At 30.9% G+C, this 18,450-nt stretch overlaps 1 protein-coding gene across 1 annotated transcript in view; it reads left to right on the plus strand.

Annotated features, from left to right (window-relative positions):
* The first annotated feature begins 2,088 nt into the window (after positions 1-2,088).
* Positions 2,089-18,450, plus strand: part of LOC143200255 (neurotrimin-like) — a 328,665-nt gene continuing 312,303 nt past the window's right edge. Inside the window, exon 1 of the mRNA XM_076410681.1 lies at positions 2,089-2,204. Coding sequence (XP_076266796.1) covers positions 2,105-2,204 — 100 coding nt within the window. The 5' untranslated portion in view covers positions 2,089-2,104. The remainder of the gene's footprint in view (positions 2,205-18,450) is intronic.

The following is an 18,450-nucleotide window of genomic DNA, read 5'->3' on the forward strand; positions in this document are numbered from 1 at the left end:
GAAGTTAATAGATAAAAAAAGGGCAGGAACGTTACTTTTAAAGAATGTGTAGAAAGAGTATATGCTACATCCGTCTTAAGAAACAAATATTGGTTAGTATTAAACGATTTCTGAACCAATTTCTGACCAAATCAATATATTATGCATTCTAATAACACTCATTAACAAAATAGCAGTACCGAACAATTTCTTAATGGTAGGCTATATTTACCGATATTTTACCAACGATATTCAAAAAATCTGCGTATTTATCATAATCGATTCATGGAACTTTTTCAATATTTTTGTGACTGAGAAAATATTGTATTCATCTGAATATATGGATAATTATTAAAAACATTTGTATATGTGGTTTAAATAGAATTATTATAACAAAATTTCTAACTCAGTCTATACAACCTACTCTCTCTCCAAACTATCTACCCACAATTCATAATAATGTTCTTCCTACGTCCCAAATACTTCCTGATTTTGTCAATTTTAGATAGGTCTAAACCTTTATAATGCAAGATATTTAAAAATATTTCATTAGTTTTAAAGATGACCTCCTTATCCAATTCTCGCGTTTCTTTTTTGTTCATTAATTACAGTATTCGCCTTTCTATTAATTCATTTGCTAGGATTGTCTAAACACTTTATCCATCTTACATTTCCTTTAGTCGCAATATTAACTAGAATTAACTTTATCGTAATATAAAACACTAAGAAACGTAGTGGAATTTTTATCTAATTTTCAGTTCTTATCAATTATTCGGCTCCATTTCTGTTTCTCAATTTATTCATATTAATACTAATTACATTCACATTCATATTCACTCTTATGTTATTCATGTAATTTAATTATGCATTAATCAGATCTAATCATTGATTAATAATTCGATTAAATTACTAATTGATAATTGATTAAAACCCGAAGTCTCCTCAACTAAACCCTCATACTGACTAACCTCACATACCCTCAAAAATAATATTCTATGCGTCGTCAGGTTAAAGCTGTTCAATAAAAAATAAAACATTCATACCATACGTATCAGATGCGGGGAGAAAAACTTTTCAATACTCCCGAAACACAAACTTTCGTTCTCCTAACTTGTTCTTTATTATCCCTCTTTTTTCCCCTTCTTCATCCACTTATCTGTTATAAAGCGATCCGTCAACAGTATTCGGACTTTTCGCGCAAAACCAATTTTATCGTAACGATAAATTTAAATTATTTCATGTGTGTATTTTTTTGTTGTACTCTATTTAATTATGTTAAAATATAATGATAAGAATTATAATTTATATGCATATTTACTAAAAAAATATAGTAATTATATCCTTATTTATTTTATTAAAAATGATGGTTTAAACATTACCATATATACATATATATATTTTTTTTAATCAAATATATATATATATATATATATATATATATATATATATTTATATATAATTGATAAAAATTATTCCTGCATTTTGTTTATACCTTCCGTTTATATCATCCTATAATGCCTATTAAAACTCTGATTGTTTTTTAATAAAATTTGAAATATTTTTTCTAAATTTATAATTACGAAAAAGTTTTTAAATCTTTCGCGAGCCAATCGATTTGCATGATTGATGCAAAATGTAATTTCACATCAATTGATTATGACTATTATCACATTTGAGATGATCAAATAATTTAGGTCATATTTAAAGTGGTTTATAACCAATAATTTGGGATGTTAGTGACCTAAATATTTCTAATTTTATCATAACATATTTTTATGCTTTGAACTGTATGTTGCAAGCATTTTTACGGATTCAATTTAATATATTTCATAATTTAATACTATCTTCGATTAAAATTCATTTGCAATTCAATTGCAATTTATTAATATAATACTGAATAATAATTTGAATGCCTGTACCAATGAATACGGGTTAACTGGAAGTTGATAAACATATGACGTTATTTTTAACGTTAAGGTAACATATGCTCTAAAGTCAAAAACTCCCCGAAACGTGGCGTAGGTCAGGGTGGGGGCACATGCGCCGCCCCCGGAGCACGTTGTAGCGTTGTGGCGGCGTTTCTTCAGTTGGCATGTTGCACGCGTTCGGGGCTGGTGTGAACGCGATGCTGGTAGCGGCCCCTCGTAGCACGCTGCTACCGCTGCTCGTCCTGATCACGCTACACGTTGGCGCGAGCAATGCCGTAGTGGATCTGATGGGAACAGGTAAATCGAAAGGGATTGATGGATGTCGATCAATTAATGGAAGTTGTGTTTCAATGTTGCTAGGTGGTGATAAAAGTTAATATTATGAACAGGGATGTCACTAGTTTTGGTTGAAGTTTTGCACTCCTGATTGCAATTAATTTCCAAAAATATTTCCAATATAAATTTGATTTCTTATAAGATTTCTTGAGAAAATATCACATATATAGCAAAAACTAATTACAATGTGTGTATAAACAAATACGTGTGTATTTTAAAATATATGATTTCATTAAATTATCAAACTCAAGATGTGAATAGTTTGCTATATACTAAAATGTCATAAATATCATAAACTATGACAAATATTTTATACTCTATAATCTCAACATATGTTATCGGTTTTAAATTAACTCCCGTTATATAAATTAAATCGATATCGATATTTTTAGGTCTCGGTTAGTTACAGTGGCACTAAAATTGCTCTTCTCCATGTATGACATCTGACTACTAATATATATACAAATTATCACAATTTTGAGGTTATGTTATATATTTTCGGAAGCTTCTTGTCTATTGTTACTTATATCAGACGTATCACAGTTATAATTATTTAATTTTTTTATGGACGAAAAAAATCATAAAAAATCGTATTTTCTAATTTGTTAAAGTTATGTGAAATATTTTTAGTTTTAAAAGATCCCTTATAAACACTATATTGAAGTTTGATGCACCGTTTCATCACACGTAATTATTTAACTTCAAATATTTACAGTTATTTTTTATTATATTGGTTTTCTTTATGTAATTATAATTGTTTCTTTTGTGTTTCATTGTATATGTTAAGAAGCTACAATATAATCTACAGCATTTAACTAATATTTTTCTATTATTATGCATATTATGAAGTGTAGATAATAGAATAAATTAAAAAAATTAAAAAAAGTAAATTCATAATATTTTTAATTTATTTGTTTTAAAGTATTTCTGGTTTTAAAAGATATTTTTAGGAATGGATTGCATGGATTCGACTCTACATTAAAATTCTTTTATTTTAAAATCGTACTGATTCGTTCTAATCATGTTAGTTTTCTTAATATAACTGTGTATTTCGCAGTTCTGTTTCACCTTCTGTTTTAGAAACCCACAATATAAAATATCTATAGTATGTGATTAGTAGTTTATCATACTTTATGCACAATATTATTTTGGATATTTTAATTATTTTTTATATGAGTTAAACTTTATAACTTGGTTAATACAATTTGCTATAGATTTGAGTGTTAATAATTATAATTATTAAGGTACCTTCTTATTATAGTTATTAAGTAATACCTTCTTTTGCTAGCATATATTGTATATGTTGGAATTTTAACTGCACTGCATTTGTTTTTGTAAGTTTTGCATCTCTGAAATATCGTGTATATTAAATTAATTAATCTGGATCAGTTATTGGATTGGATTAACTTTATATTATATTATTTTATTCTCCTCTTTTCTCTCATTTAATACTTTGTATTACAATTCCTTTTGTACAAGACTATGCCTACGTCAATTTATAAAGATTTTGAATTCCTGTTACGTATGCTATTGGCAATGAAACCATGAATTTATTAACGGCCTTTTATCAATTAGCGAGTAGCCCTGGGTTAAAGTTTTATTATTACAAAATAATTTATATTTGATTAACTTCAAGAATGTTCTATGAAACCTTGATAGCCGTATTAGTTATAAAGTGTACTATATATGTATATATCAATTGAGAGAAATTAAATGTTTCCGGACCATTAGGTAAGCGACATTTTCTGTGAGCTATTTCAAGCTTAATTGACTAGCATACTTTAAATTAAATATCTTCATTTCTATTAATTTTACCCAATGTTATTGTCACATATTTTTGGCTCTTTATTATATCGTGACGCTTTTTCCTTATATCACTTTATTTTTATATTTGCCACCATATATTCTCTCGCAGAAACGAATACGTTTCGGCGTAAAAATTATAATGATTTCATCACTGCTGAATTTTAATACAGTAAACATGTTATTGCTAAGGGAGTATATATATTTATATATATATATATATATATATATATATATATATATATATATATATATATATATATATCTTCAAGCGAAAAAATAATTATGATATCAGTATTTAAAATAGATCAAAAATATTTTGCCATAAAATATTTTTCAACAAGTTAAACAGAAATATTTATACCCTGTAATCCACTAATAATTATTTTCTAATATATCTCTCTATAATCTCTTTTTTATATACAATAATATATAACCCCCAGGACAATTTTCCCAATATTTTAAACTAATAGATAAATTGTTAGGAAAGAAAGTCTGCGAAAATTTCTGTTATTATGCTTGGCTGATATGAGATATAATTTATCTGTTAAACAAATAGTATGTTCTGTTATAACTTATTTTAGATCCATTTACTTGACAATACGCAGGTAAATATTATACTGATTCAATTTCTATAAAACCTATTCTCCTTTTATAGTCATTTAGTCGTAGAAAATGTTACTGATAAATATGAAACTAAACATTAGGTCCTTGTGTGTATTTTGATCAGCGGTACATATTAGTGAAAGAAATTACACTTTGTACTACCTGCAAATCTAGCGCCTATCTAGCGATAGGCATTGGTAATCAATCGAAGAACCTTGTTTTGACAGTGTTGTATGACTAGTTGATTTGAATTTTCAGTACAACTTCATATTTACACCCCATAGGTCCAAATTGGCTTTATAATTGTCTTATAGATCAACCTCTTTGATTTTAGATCAAGCTGAGAATATTATCCGACTAGCCAGTATAGTTGTTTTATTTTGGTTCTAATGTGTTTTGCTTTTTGTCTAACGTGATGTTTCCAATTTGATCTACCGTCAAGCTGGATTCAAAGCTGATTCTGCTTGAGGAATCGGGTATCCATTGAGTGATATAATTAAGTTTTTATTATTTCACCGCAATGCAAAATTAACATGAATAGATTTGGAGCTTTTAAGTTGAATTTTCCAATCTTTCGTCCATTTGTAGATTTTGTTGACCGCCACTTGTACATTTTCTATTGCCTTAGGCAGATATATCGTTTGCCATAATAATTGTGTTATCAGCAAAGGTTCCATGTAGTGTTTCTTTTGTTGTTGGAATGTCAGCAGTGTAGCAGTATAATTGACAAATTGTTGTATCATAAAATGTATACAAATAAGAGCGCTTAGATGTTTTCATAATTATTTCACTATTTTTTAAATGTGATTGTTATAGCAAGTAATTAATTACAACAGCCCTAATAACACATTAGTACGCGCTTGTAGAAAATAACGTAGCTAAAGCAATAATAATTAACTTAACATATCACAACCAAACTTGTACCATTGGACAATCGTTAATTTTAATAAAAGTTTTTAAAATTTCAAGAAAATTCTACTAAATCTAAGAAAATACTTTAATTAGTCTTTCAAAGGCATGTAACTGCTTTAGCCAAAACGAAAAAAAAAATACATCGAAAGCTAATTAATAGTAATTTCGATACGATAAGGGTAGGTGTTGCCGACTTCTCGCCAATTTCCACCAAATCACCGCTCGCTCTATCGTGTTTCGACACCGGACACGATGATTTTTCATTTTTAGAACGCGATTAGTGTGAAATATCGCACTGTAACAGGTTTCCAGTACGAGCCGCGGCCTTTTATTTCGATTGTTTCGATTGGGCTCTAAAATTATTCATCAGAAACACGCTCCAGGGATCGTAAAACGATTACCATTAACGCAAATTTACAGAAAACTTTATACTAAAACCATAATTTTATTGCTCTAGGAAAGTTAAAGTTGTTCAAGAATAATTAGTGGGGTGTCGGGTAGAGTACTAAATAACACGAATAAAGTAAAATCGTCCCTTAATTTGTCACATGTTTGTTTTCAGTAGGGCAACTTATAAAGGAAATATGGAAATATAACCTATATTCAGGTTTGTTCTTTTTTAACCGACTTCAAAAAGGAGTAGGTTTTATGTTCCACTGTATGTTTTTATGTATGTTCGCCATTTTCTCCGTCAGTTATGTACCGATTTTATTAGAAAGAGCACATTTCCGAGGTTGGAACCAAGTCAGGATCTAATGGTGGAATCTGGGGAAGTCGAGGGAAAATCTCAAAGTTCAGAGGCACGTAAAAAATCAGGTATTTATGTATAATGTTATTGTTGAGCTGATATAATAGAAGACACATCTCCTCAACAGTTGGGAGTTAGGGATATTTCATTAAATAAAATGGGGATGTATAGACAACTAATTGTATTTTTTGAAAATGTTTAGTTAAGCTAATAGTGTAATCAGGGACTGCACAGGTATAACCTTCAGGGGTTTTAAGACATTTTTAGTAGGGATTTGCTTAACAAAGTCGTTTAGTGCACAATCCGTTCAGTATCCTTTTTACGCACTAATCATATCATATGGCAGACCGTAGAAATACTACAAGCAAGTGTTCAGGTCACACGCTGATATCGCGGGTTCGATTCTAGACAGGGGTAACGACTTTTTTTTGTTGTTTTAGTTTGGTTAGAACATAGCGGACTTTGGTGCCTGAATGAAGCCTCCCTTATTATCAATCATTGTTTCTTTATTCCTATGTTTCTGATACGGATTGCCCTTTTACTTGGCCTATTAATTGTAATAGTTAATGATCAGTTAGATGTCGGTGCCGCTCCAATAAGAAATGCCGAAACAAAAGCAGCCGGCATGGTTGTTGCAGTGATAAAGGCGACAGGACGGTTCACATACTCTTGAGATAGTCGCAGGTTCGAATTCTGCTGGGGCATGGTCGTCAATTTATGTTTCTGATTATTTAATATTTGTGATTATCCTAGTCAAAAGTGCATAATCCAACAAAGAAAATGATCCCAGTCACACCAGTAACCAGGCTAAAAAAAATACAAAAATAATAGTATAATTTTGTGTCATATACAATATACAAGACAAAATTACGAACAAAACACATCTAAGTTCTTGCTCAAACCATCTTCAAACTGATCATTTGTAATGATCTGATAGTAATAAAACTGATCATTAAATTATGTATATAGTATAGTATAAAATACGTGTAGAAGATAGGTTATATTTTTTAAAACTTTTTTGTGGTAAAGATCTAATATTGATTATGTTTTACTTTTTAATGAGTTCCTTCTTTTTCAGTCAGTTCAATCTTTTTTCAATAATTTATATTTAAAACGCCCGTGTGACACATGTAATAACTAAAAATTCTCTAAATCTAGTCTTAATCATAATATAGTATTTTTCCTTAATATTATTTTTAAAGTTCAGATCGAAAAATTTTAGACCCAAACTTAATTAACATTTTTAATTGAATTAACATGAACCCACTTACGTACTCCACGTAAGTTTAAAACACCGCATTATTGTTCCACATAAATAGCACTCTCTTGGGCCTCCGGGTAGGTACACTATTTTCGAGCCGTTGCTGTATTTATACGTTTTACGGTTTTGTTTAATTCTGTTTAAACTGTATCTGTATTTAGTTTCTTCGCTGACCGTTGAAATCCCTTATAAGGTTTTTGTAAAGATCGCCACTTGAAAATACATTTTTAACACTTAGTATCACAATTAGAAGCATCACTGCTATACAGTAAATACAATATTAGTCCACCCGCCTAGATTCGTTTCAAATCTAAATCTGTTCGTCATACTATCTTATTCTGAAATGTCGAAGACAAATGCAAAATATGAAAATCTGGCTCATGAAATATAGATGAGCCAACACCATTTTTGCAAAAGTTTTCTCAATTTAATCAGCAATTTGATGTTCCTGACCAAATGTATAAAGTTGTTCTTGATGATAATATTAGAAGTTTGGATATTATAAGGATCATTAGTTAGTCAATAAAGTAAATATACGTTTAAGTCACCAAATAACACAACAGTGTTGAAGTGACTATAATTTTAAAAAAATACAGAATAAAAAATATTTGTCGTCGTTATTATTGACATATAAGTTAAATCTATAATATACAGGATATTGAAATTGGCTTTTCAAATTTATATTAACATCTAGAATATACCATTAGTTATTAGGTATTCAAAATAGATTTTTTACTACTATTCAAGCTACTGTTCTAGCTACAATTCTAGTATTTTTATTATATTTAAACTAGTACCACATTCGAGAGGTAAGCAATAGTTTTATTTAAAAATGCATTAAATAGTGTTTAATTCTTATTATAATAGTTTAATTCTTATTGTATTAGTTCAATAAGATACATTCGTGTAACAAGAACAAATTATAAAGCAATTTAAAACATACCTACAATATTAATGTGATTAAAAAAAGTTTCGGATATTTTAAAAGTGACGGAATCTTGTGGACACAGTTCACCACTACCAGTAATATACAAAGTATTTGAAGATCTGTTAATGATTGGTTTTAACCTATTAAAAGTAATAAAAAAAGTCAACGAGAATATCAAAGGAATAAAAGTCAACGAGAGTAAATCAGCGCATGTTGAATTCACCAATAAATATGAATAATACTATTATCCCAACTACGAATAATGCTAAGTACTGTATGATGAACCTTGACGCAAAACTTCCTTTAAAGAAGTATATCAACAGGAATAGACAAGAACTCGAGTTAAACTACAAAAAAATCAATTGGTTATTTAGATTCCGAGTATCATAGAGGAAATTAAGAAGATCACAACAAGACCTGAGGAAAGAGAGCACGCTCCTGCGAAAACCAAAGTGCGACAACTCTTGGATAAGACTGAACTGGGATATGGGCTCAAGAACACCAAATCGTAAGGAAAATTGGGTACTATATTTAATATAAAAGTATAGTTTTCGGAACTTTATATGTATAAAGAATACAATAATATATATGGAGAGAAAAATTTATATTAATTACTGTGATAAATATATATTTTTTAATGTAGACGGAATAAAAATAGAAAGGAAACAATGATATTTTATTCCATTTAACCGAATTTTAATATCACACAGTCATCATTAACTCTAAGTACTATAAAATAAAGGTATATTCATCCCAATAAATTTGAAATTTTAATATATACCGACTAAAATATTCCACTGTTATCCTCTCAAGTGACTTATCTCTTTTAGCTGATGTTCGAGACGTTAGGCTCAGTTTCTAGTTCGTTTAAAATTAGCTAAAAGTCTGGATAAACATCAGTTCTCAAACTGAGCAACGTTAAAGCGTGGGAACTTTTTGATGAGCGTCTAGGAATGGGAGGCCGCGGAAACTTTGGCGGATTAATTTTCATCTGTAGTTTCTTGAAACTGGCTCTATGCTTTTTCTTTGCAAAATTATGAAATCAACTTAATACAGAAACATAATATGTAAATATTTGTGCCCGCGTGTAAAAAATAAAAATCAATAAAAGAGCGCTATTCATATTAAAGGTTAGATAAACAAACTAAAAGTTAATTTTTGATTGAAAATTTCATATTAAGGAACAAGGATTATATTGCGCTATAAAAGATAAATTAACCTTCTCATACGAGTTTACTAAGGGATATTGGTCACAAATGAGATGAGGTTTAAACAGAAAGCGCATAAAATAAGAAGCTTAGTGAAACTCTTTTGATGTATATTTTTATAGTTTATAGAATGAAAACCTACATTTTATATAATAAAGATAAAAATGTCTGTTCTGCTATATATACGGCACAAGCCTTCGATGAGCCATGGCATATTTCAATATGCCATGGCTCATAGAAAATGTTACCGAAACAGTTAGATTGTTACAGCCAGAATGTTTAGAATCAAACAAGAGGAAGTGTACTCTATAGTAAAATAATCCAATACAGGTATACCACAAGGAAGAGTATTGGGCCAATTCTTTACCTACTCTACACATGTGCTATTTACCATATTGTTATTGTTTATAGTCCATTTACTGATGATACTGTTATTTTTGCGGTTCATGTACAATCACACGGATCAAACACCAATAACAATAAATAATAATATTATTCCGTGTAGCAACAACTCTAAGAATCTCTTCTCTCTAAGAAAAGCTTCACTGGAAGGAACATGTAAAATAGAAAATGAAGGAACTGAAGTTAAAATAGAAGAAAATATATTGTTTAATATGAAGAAAACTATATAGACATATAGAATACAATTATGGGTATATTCCACGAAAACTAATAAAAATACAATACAAGTTTTCCACAACAAAATACATGAATTGAGATACTAGAGGACTGCTTACTTACATCGAGACCGTGTGGTATTTAGTATAAAACACTTTATACACACTTTATCTAAATACAGGACATTACACAGTAGAACATTAATTGTAAAAATAATATTATATAAATATGGTGTAAATTTGAAATAAGTGTAAAGTAACAAATACCTACAGAACATTTAAAGCAACAAATAATTTAGAGAGTTAAATGACATTAATAAGATAGCTAGTACCTCAGAGAAGGCTATAAATATTGGAGTACGTTCGCGACTGTCAAATAGTCAATCAGCAGGTCCAGTTTATTCAGTCGCGTTAATTTTTCCAAAAATTTTGGCATCTTGAGCTGCTGTCTCAGGGTTTAGTGCTTCCGATAGTCTAAGAGGTTGTTATCTGACATACATGAGAGGGGGGTTTGACTTTTCAGCAAGTGCTTATGGGTGAGTTTGCAGTGTCGAGTGAGGATATTTATTCTGAACTTACTAATATTATCAGTGATGGGATGCTAGTAAAAAACCTTGTTAACCTCCCATAGTTTGTTGTTGTTCAAAATAAGGTCCCAATTCAGTTGCTCCAACTGTCTATAAAGGTCTTTTATACAATTTTAGTATTCCCTTTACTGTACATCACGTTCTGGCTGATCGAGTCCTCTTTTCTGCTCAGGAGAAGATTAGCTCTTTCGTTTCTAACTATTCCCCTATAAGAGGGAATATTGTAGTTTAGTTTAATGAGGTGCATCTGATGAAAAAATATTTATGTTAATATATAATGTTTATAAACGTCATTACACCTGAGACTAAGATAGGGCCGATGGGTCCTCTTAATATATATCTAGATTTAATTAATGAAAATAAACATTGTAGGTTAATCGGCCACGACTAGTAATAATGTAATAAACAATTAAAAAAAGATTAATAAAAATTATCATAACCATATATGACTAAATAAAAGTATAATTACATTTATCGTAAGTATACTCACTTCCTAATAGGTATTAAAGCAGACACATTTCGTTAAGTTTATGTTTGACACAACAACACTAAGCTTAATTATTGTTTTAATAGCTTTAATGTGTCTCTTACCCAGACAAATAAACAACACGAACAAAAATGTCCTCCGCGTTCCAGAAGGAAAATATACAGACTACCCCTTCACACGGGCAATTAGTGCAAAATGCGAACATTCCCAAACATACGCCGACCATACTAGGAACACACACAAAGGTATCGGTTTCTACATTAGAGAAAATTAAGACCCTCCCGTTTCCATAAAATGCGAGGCCGTGCGGCGGTCGACGTTTCGATCCCGGACGCCTTCTCGGTCTGGCCGAGTTAGAAAACGCGAAAAACCGAGGAAAACAAACGATAACGCCCGCGAAAGGGTAACCGAAACGAGGAGGAACGGTTTTAATGGCTCGCGTATGGAGGTTTTGTGCGCCTATTTAACGGTTCGGGTTATCTTTCGGCCGGATAACGACGATAAGAGAAAGGGTTCTTGTTTTTTCGGGTTAATTCTATTGTTTATCGTCGGATTAACGGGCTTAATGATGGAATATGTCGGCCATCATCGCCATTGGTTTTTATAAGGTTTATTAAAACTTCGCTCTAAATCCATGTAAATATATCTTCATCGTTCTCCACATTCATTCTTATAGGGTTTTTCTTTATAGTAAAGTGGAATTTTTAGTAAAAATTAAGGCAATGGGTCAGGAGAAAGATATTCTTAAGTTAATATTAAAATTTCGTGGTGCTGTTACTGTGGACAGTTGAAAAAAGTAAATATTCGATGGCCTGTAAGTGGTAAACTATAGGAAGTAATTCAATTTGGCCAATGATATTGTAATGAGTGCAATGAATATTACTTAGTGAGTAATTTTAAACGATATCTATGGTTCATTAAGTTAATTTTAGTTTTGGCCGTTATAAGTAAGTGCAGCGGATAGTTGAAAAAGTAAATATACGTTTGCCTATAATTCGGATTTAATTCAGTTTAGGGAACGAAACTGTAATCAGCATACCTTTTTTTGGATGTTTGCCATTGCATACAAATGCGTAAAAATATACATAAGTAGCGACATCACCATAAGTTTCTAAAGTGTTTCTTTTGATGAGCTTTGGCAAATGATCTTCAAATCTAAACAAAAGAAGTAATAATGTAAATTATATTGTTCAAGGCCAGAAAAAATGCTGTTGATACCTAATTGTGTCGAGATTTAATAAACAATGTTCATACTGTGGCCCAACGGCAGTGTATTTGTTAACGAATAGACACAGTTCCTGAAGAGTAGGTATGAACTGATCATAATGGATGGATTTTAAAGAACTTCTTTTAAATTATTTTAATATATTATCAATACCTTCATTTAAATTTTCTTTAAAAAATTAAATAACGCCTTGTATGAAATGAGCATTACTCAAAACATTTGAAATTAGATCAATATTACATTAATATATTATTTAATAGATTTAACACTAAATATTAATAGATTCTGGATTCTATTTACATTGCAGCATACTAATTTTAAAATTGGGAAACAGAATTTTTACAAAAATTGATAAATATACTTTCGTTATTGTAACTTTTTATATAAAATATTATATTTATCGTCTTTTAATTTCAATTCAAGAATCTTTTATTATTTAGAAAAGCTTATCTTGAAGTCAACTATTTAGGTCTTGTTTCATATATTTTCATTCTGTCTATCGTCCAAATATTGAGTTTTCTGTAGTCTTGCCAATATATGAGCTGCAAGTTTCTAAATTGTCTTGTATATACAACCTTTTCAAAGTTGGAGGCCAGCCAATTTAGTGCCGACATTTCCACCAATTAAATATTGTGTGTTTTTATTTATTCAGTAATCCTGGTTTTATAGTCATATCCTAGCAAGCTTAATTATTGTTTTAATAGCTTTAATGTGTCTATTACCAAGAAAAATACACACCACGAGCAAAAATGTCCTCCGTGTTCCAGAAGGAAAATATAGACTACCCCTTCACACGGGCAATTAGTGCAAAATGCTAACATTCCCAAACATTCGCCGACGATAAGAAGATACAAAGTTATAGATGCCTACATTAGAGAAAATTAAGATCCTCCCGTTTTCATAAAATGCGAGGTCATACGGCGGTCGACGATCCGATCCCGGACGCCGAGTTAGAAAACGCGAAAAACCGACGAAAACAAACGATAACGCCCGCGAAAGGGTAACCGAAATGAGGAGGAACGGCTTTAACGGCTCGCGCATAGAGGTTTTGTGCGCCTATTTAACGGCTCGGGTTATCTTTCGGTCGGATAACGACGATAAGAGGAAGGGTTCTTGTTTTTTCGGGCTAATTCTATTGTTTATCGTGGGATTAACGGGTTTAATGATGGAATATGTCGGCCATCATCGCCGTCTCTTTTTATAGGGTTTATAAAACTTAGCTCTAAATCCATGTAAATATCTACTTCATCGTTATCCACATTCATTCTTGTTGGTTTATGGGTTGGGTAAAATGTTATTCTGTTAAAATTATAATCTCGTGGTGCTGTGACTGTGCGAAAAACTGAGCCATGTGGTTTTCAGGAACTTCTCTAGTCTTATTGATCAATTATAAACGCCTGCCTTGATAGTAGAACTATTAGGTATTGAATCAAAATATTTTTCATCATTATCGTGTAAAAAAAATAATATTCATTTAGCAGTGATCTAATGACCTTTTCATTTCCTCACTTCTTCAGCACTTAATAATCGTGTGCTGCCAAGCCATACTATAGTGACTGAACAAGTGGTGATCAGAAGTCTTTCTGAGTTGTAAGTATGCTGTAGTGTATGCGTCACAAATTTTACAACGTGTGATAGAGCGTCATCATGTAAGGGGATAATTTTGGGGCTGTTATTAGCTATTGCTGGCGTTTTTGTAACAATTTGTTTTAACAGTTCGTATTACCCCTTGCTGATGCTATCATACGTTTAGCAGGATTTTTATGGCCATATATACTCTGCTTGGATGTCAATATCTTGGTTGTCCAAATTTTTATCTTGACAAAGGTGCTATATCAGTTTATATGTAGTAGAACATGTTGTAAATAGCTTTAGGTATATTTTTGATGGAATGGAATTTTACATACAATAATTTCCTTTCTAATTCTACCATTTTAATAATTCCGTCTTAATACTGTTCCCTAAATATAAATACGCCAGTTTCACAGAACTGAAATAGGAACGAATTAAGAAAGCATATATAAAAAATTAGTTTGCAGATGCAAAATGAACTATTTTCACATAGAACCTAGTTCGACTAGAATACACGTGTTCCAATCTACTATAATAATTTATAGATAGCATTAACATAATTGTTTCTCTGGGAAACCTGCAAAATACCTCCTGCTGTAATTTCCTTTTTGTCTGATGAAAATTGTTTGCCATAAAATGGTCCCTTCTTTTCTTAGTTTTCTTCTGACCTACTAGATTTTATTTGAACTAGACCTACTGCTTAACGTGAGCTCCATACCACTGTTATCGTAATTAAGTTTCCGTCTTGCGACTGATTAACTTAGACATCCGGTCATAACCTGTCTGGTTACCGTCGCGATAGGGATTAGATTATGATTACAAGCGAGCTCCAGAAGCATTCGAAATCGCCGTTACTCAATCTGCAGGAAGACCGTTTTGTTACCTTGACCACCGTGCCAACCAACCTAGGGAATGGATTTCATAAACAGAGAAATGATCCAGAAGAATAAGATAAAATGGTCCCTTCTTTTCTTTGTATATTTGAACTAGACCTACTGCAACAATACATATTAAGTTTCCGTCTTGCGACATATTTTATTAATTATAAGCGAGCTCCAGAGGCATAATTCAATCTACAGGAAGACCATTTTGTTTGAAGCCATGAATGGATTACATAAAGAGAGAAATGATCCAGGGATATATTACGCATATTACAATGGCAGGATTATATTAATGGATATAATTATTTTTCTTATATTAATCAAGTCCCCTTTTACGAATATATGCATCGATATCTATTCAATTGGTTCAAAAAGTTTCGATAGTTACACGAGTTTATTGTTTTATTAGCTTGGATGTAATACATGAACAAAATTCTGCTTCCATCCTAAAAATAATCTGGCGTTAACTATTCCTCGTCCGATTTACGTGCAGGAACCTGGTTTAATCCACTTGAAAACTATTTTTATTCACGACCATGGATAAACCATAAAATTCACATTCGCATTTTTTCAACAATTATTCACTACCATAAAATTAATCTCATACCTTACTCATATAGTCATCAAATAATGCACACAATGATTTTAATATTTTTTATAAGCCAACCGATTTGTGATTTTGTTCCTTTGTCATACACATGAGATTTAATGTTTGTTTTATGGAGGAGGAAACATTGAAATAATATCCAATTTATATTTCTACTGTTGGCGAATCCACGATGTTCAAATTTATTTACCTTGTACATTATCAATATATGCGATTTTAAATGAAATTATATAATTTTATTTTTCTCTACGACTTTAGCAGTTATAACATTCTAGAAACAATAGTCCTCTCTAACCAAGTACTGTCTAATAGCACCTTTAAAGATCTATTGTTCAAGTGACAACTGTATTCTCCTACTGATTATTAGTATAGCTGCATTAGTTGTATCGTGAATTTCAAGCTAAAAAGGTTAAAATATAGTATTGTGTATTTGAAATGACGACTTAAATATATTTTGTATTTTAAAATGCATGGGAGATAGTATTTTTTATTTTAATTGATGCTAAGCATGTATTTTACCCAATTCTGAATGTGCAACGTTCACGGACACAGGAGAGATATGCAAAATCGATGGCGAGAACGACTGGCGCCATTTAAATGAACAGCCATTTTGTCTCCCGTCAGTCCCACAAACCTCTAACACACTTTGTATAGACTGCCGTGCCCCACTCATCCTGACCTCGTACATAGTGGTTATTCACGTGTTGTGCAAGTTAAAGGAACACTTGAGTTGGCAAAGCTTCCGGATAGACGACGAAGTCAAATATGAGGCTAAACATGAGTCCTCAACGTGTTGGCTGTGGAGTTCTTTGACATTTGAATGCAAAAATTGAAGGATCGCCTACAAAAATACGTATATAGTTGATGGGAAACTTACTTCTGAATCAACCCCCATAGTTATTACTAAAAATAGAAATCATAGGTAGAAAACCTCTTTAGAGAGAAAAAATTGATTTCATTCTGGAAAGAAAATAGATTTATATAAACAATAGAAAGATAAATTTCTACTCTTTATAGTTCTCAGTTTTTAAAACAAATTATTATTATAATAAATTTTTAATAATTTGTCTACTGCCCTCGTATTTTCTATAAAAGGATAAATAAATCAAAATATACCGATAATACATATTTTCCTCTTTCTATTCCTTAACGTAATAAATATTCAATTTCAAACATAACGACATGAAACGAACCTTTTCCGTTTATTTCAAATTATTTCCATAAATAATTGAATTCTATTGCAGTTTCAATTTACTTCGTTCCCGAATGATAACTGTAATTGTTCCGTATTTGCTCTGTCTCTAAAATGAGAAGTATTTTTAATTAATACGAATTATGAGGAGATGATTTTATAGTATCTACATAGGATTTTTGTGATCTTAAATAACTCATATATTACTAAAAAAAAGTCAATAAATTTTGAATTTTCAACATAATCGCATATACATTTTTTAATGTTTTTTCTTTCCAGTCTGCGTTATTATGGATGGCAATTCAAACGTCTGCCAAGCTTTCCATAACCCTCCAGTCGACTGCAACTCATTATTATTTCAAAGTTCCGACAAATATTTGCCAACTAAGAGCACTAAAAGCGATTTGTTTGCTCCGTATACAAATCGGGAAAGTTTTTCTTTGATTGCAGCTGCTTTTTGCGTCCGAGAAATTTCGTCGGATTTTTAGTAATATTAAACAGAATATAATAGTATCAAATTTCCTTTATATAAACTATTTCTTTTCGTGATTTGTATGTGTAGCTATAGCAAAAGTTTAGGTATTATTTGCTATAGTTTACTTAACTTAAGTTGTATTTTGCTTAAGCAAACAAGCCAATACATTTCTTCCTTTTTTTGTAAACTACAAGGAACTATTAAAACTATTGTTGAAGGTTTTCTTCATTTGATAGAACTAGTTATACTAGGTTTAGGTCAGCAAAGAAAAAAAATACGCTGAATTATACGACGTATGTGAAAGAAAATTGCTTTGACATATTGTACGAGTATACGTAAATAATATTAAGGTTATTTTTTCACTTATGAACGATTAGATTTTGCGAAACCTGAGAGAAATCATGTGTGTACTTCATGAAAACATTATATTTTACGGGTTAGTTCTTTAGGCTGTCTCTGTATGCTGGCTCTCAGAAGTGTTCAGTTTTCGTTTCGACTTCGTTACTTCGAGGCGTAGTGGTCAAGGTTGTCCTACTTTTGTGATAATGGCTGGAATTCGAATCCTGATGGGCCATCAATGTATATTACATTTGTAATTTTAAATGTAAATGTCTTTACAGGCAATAGTGGAAACGACATGGAATAACCATCCCGGTCACATCAGTAGCCAGACTGGGTGAGACACCGGTTGTCTTCTGGGATGGTCTCTAAGTATGTCACTGGCCCATGAGTAGACTTAATGGTGAAGACCGTAGCTCAGAGCCTAGATTAAACAGTAAATCTTGTCCAGATAAACCCTCGTCGGTAAAAACGAGACTTAAAATATATTAACAAAGAAGTTTTTGATATTTAGGTTCTGGATACTCATATTCCAAATTAAAATAAGATTATAAATTAAAGGCTAAATGTGACACTTATAACTATACTAAATAAGTTTTCCAGTAGCTGTTGCTTCTACGTTATTGTAATTTTTAAATATTCTTTAATGTTTTTAGGGTAAAGGAAAAATAAATTCACTAAATTAAATAAATAATTAAATAAACTGAATAAATTACTAAATTGGGTTTTATAAATTGACTTCATAATTGATTGATAAAC

This window comes from Rhynchophorus ferrugineus, unplaced genomic scaffold, assembly GCF_030347505.1.
Source record: "Rhynchophorus ferrugineus isolate W39M unplaced genomic scaffold, kcgeb_rfMv2 rfM1, whole genome shotgun sequence".
Taxonomy (NCBI): Eukaryota; Metazoa; Arthropoda; class Insecta; order Coleoptera; family Curculionidae; genus Rhynchophorus; species Rhynchophorus ferrugineus.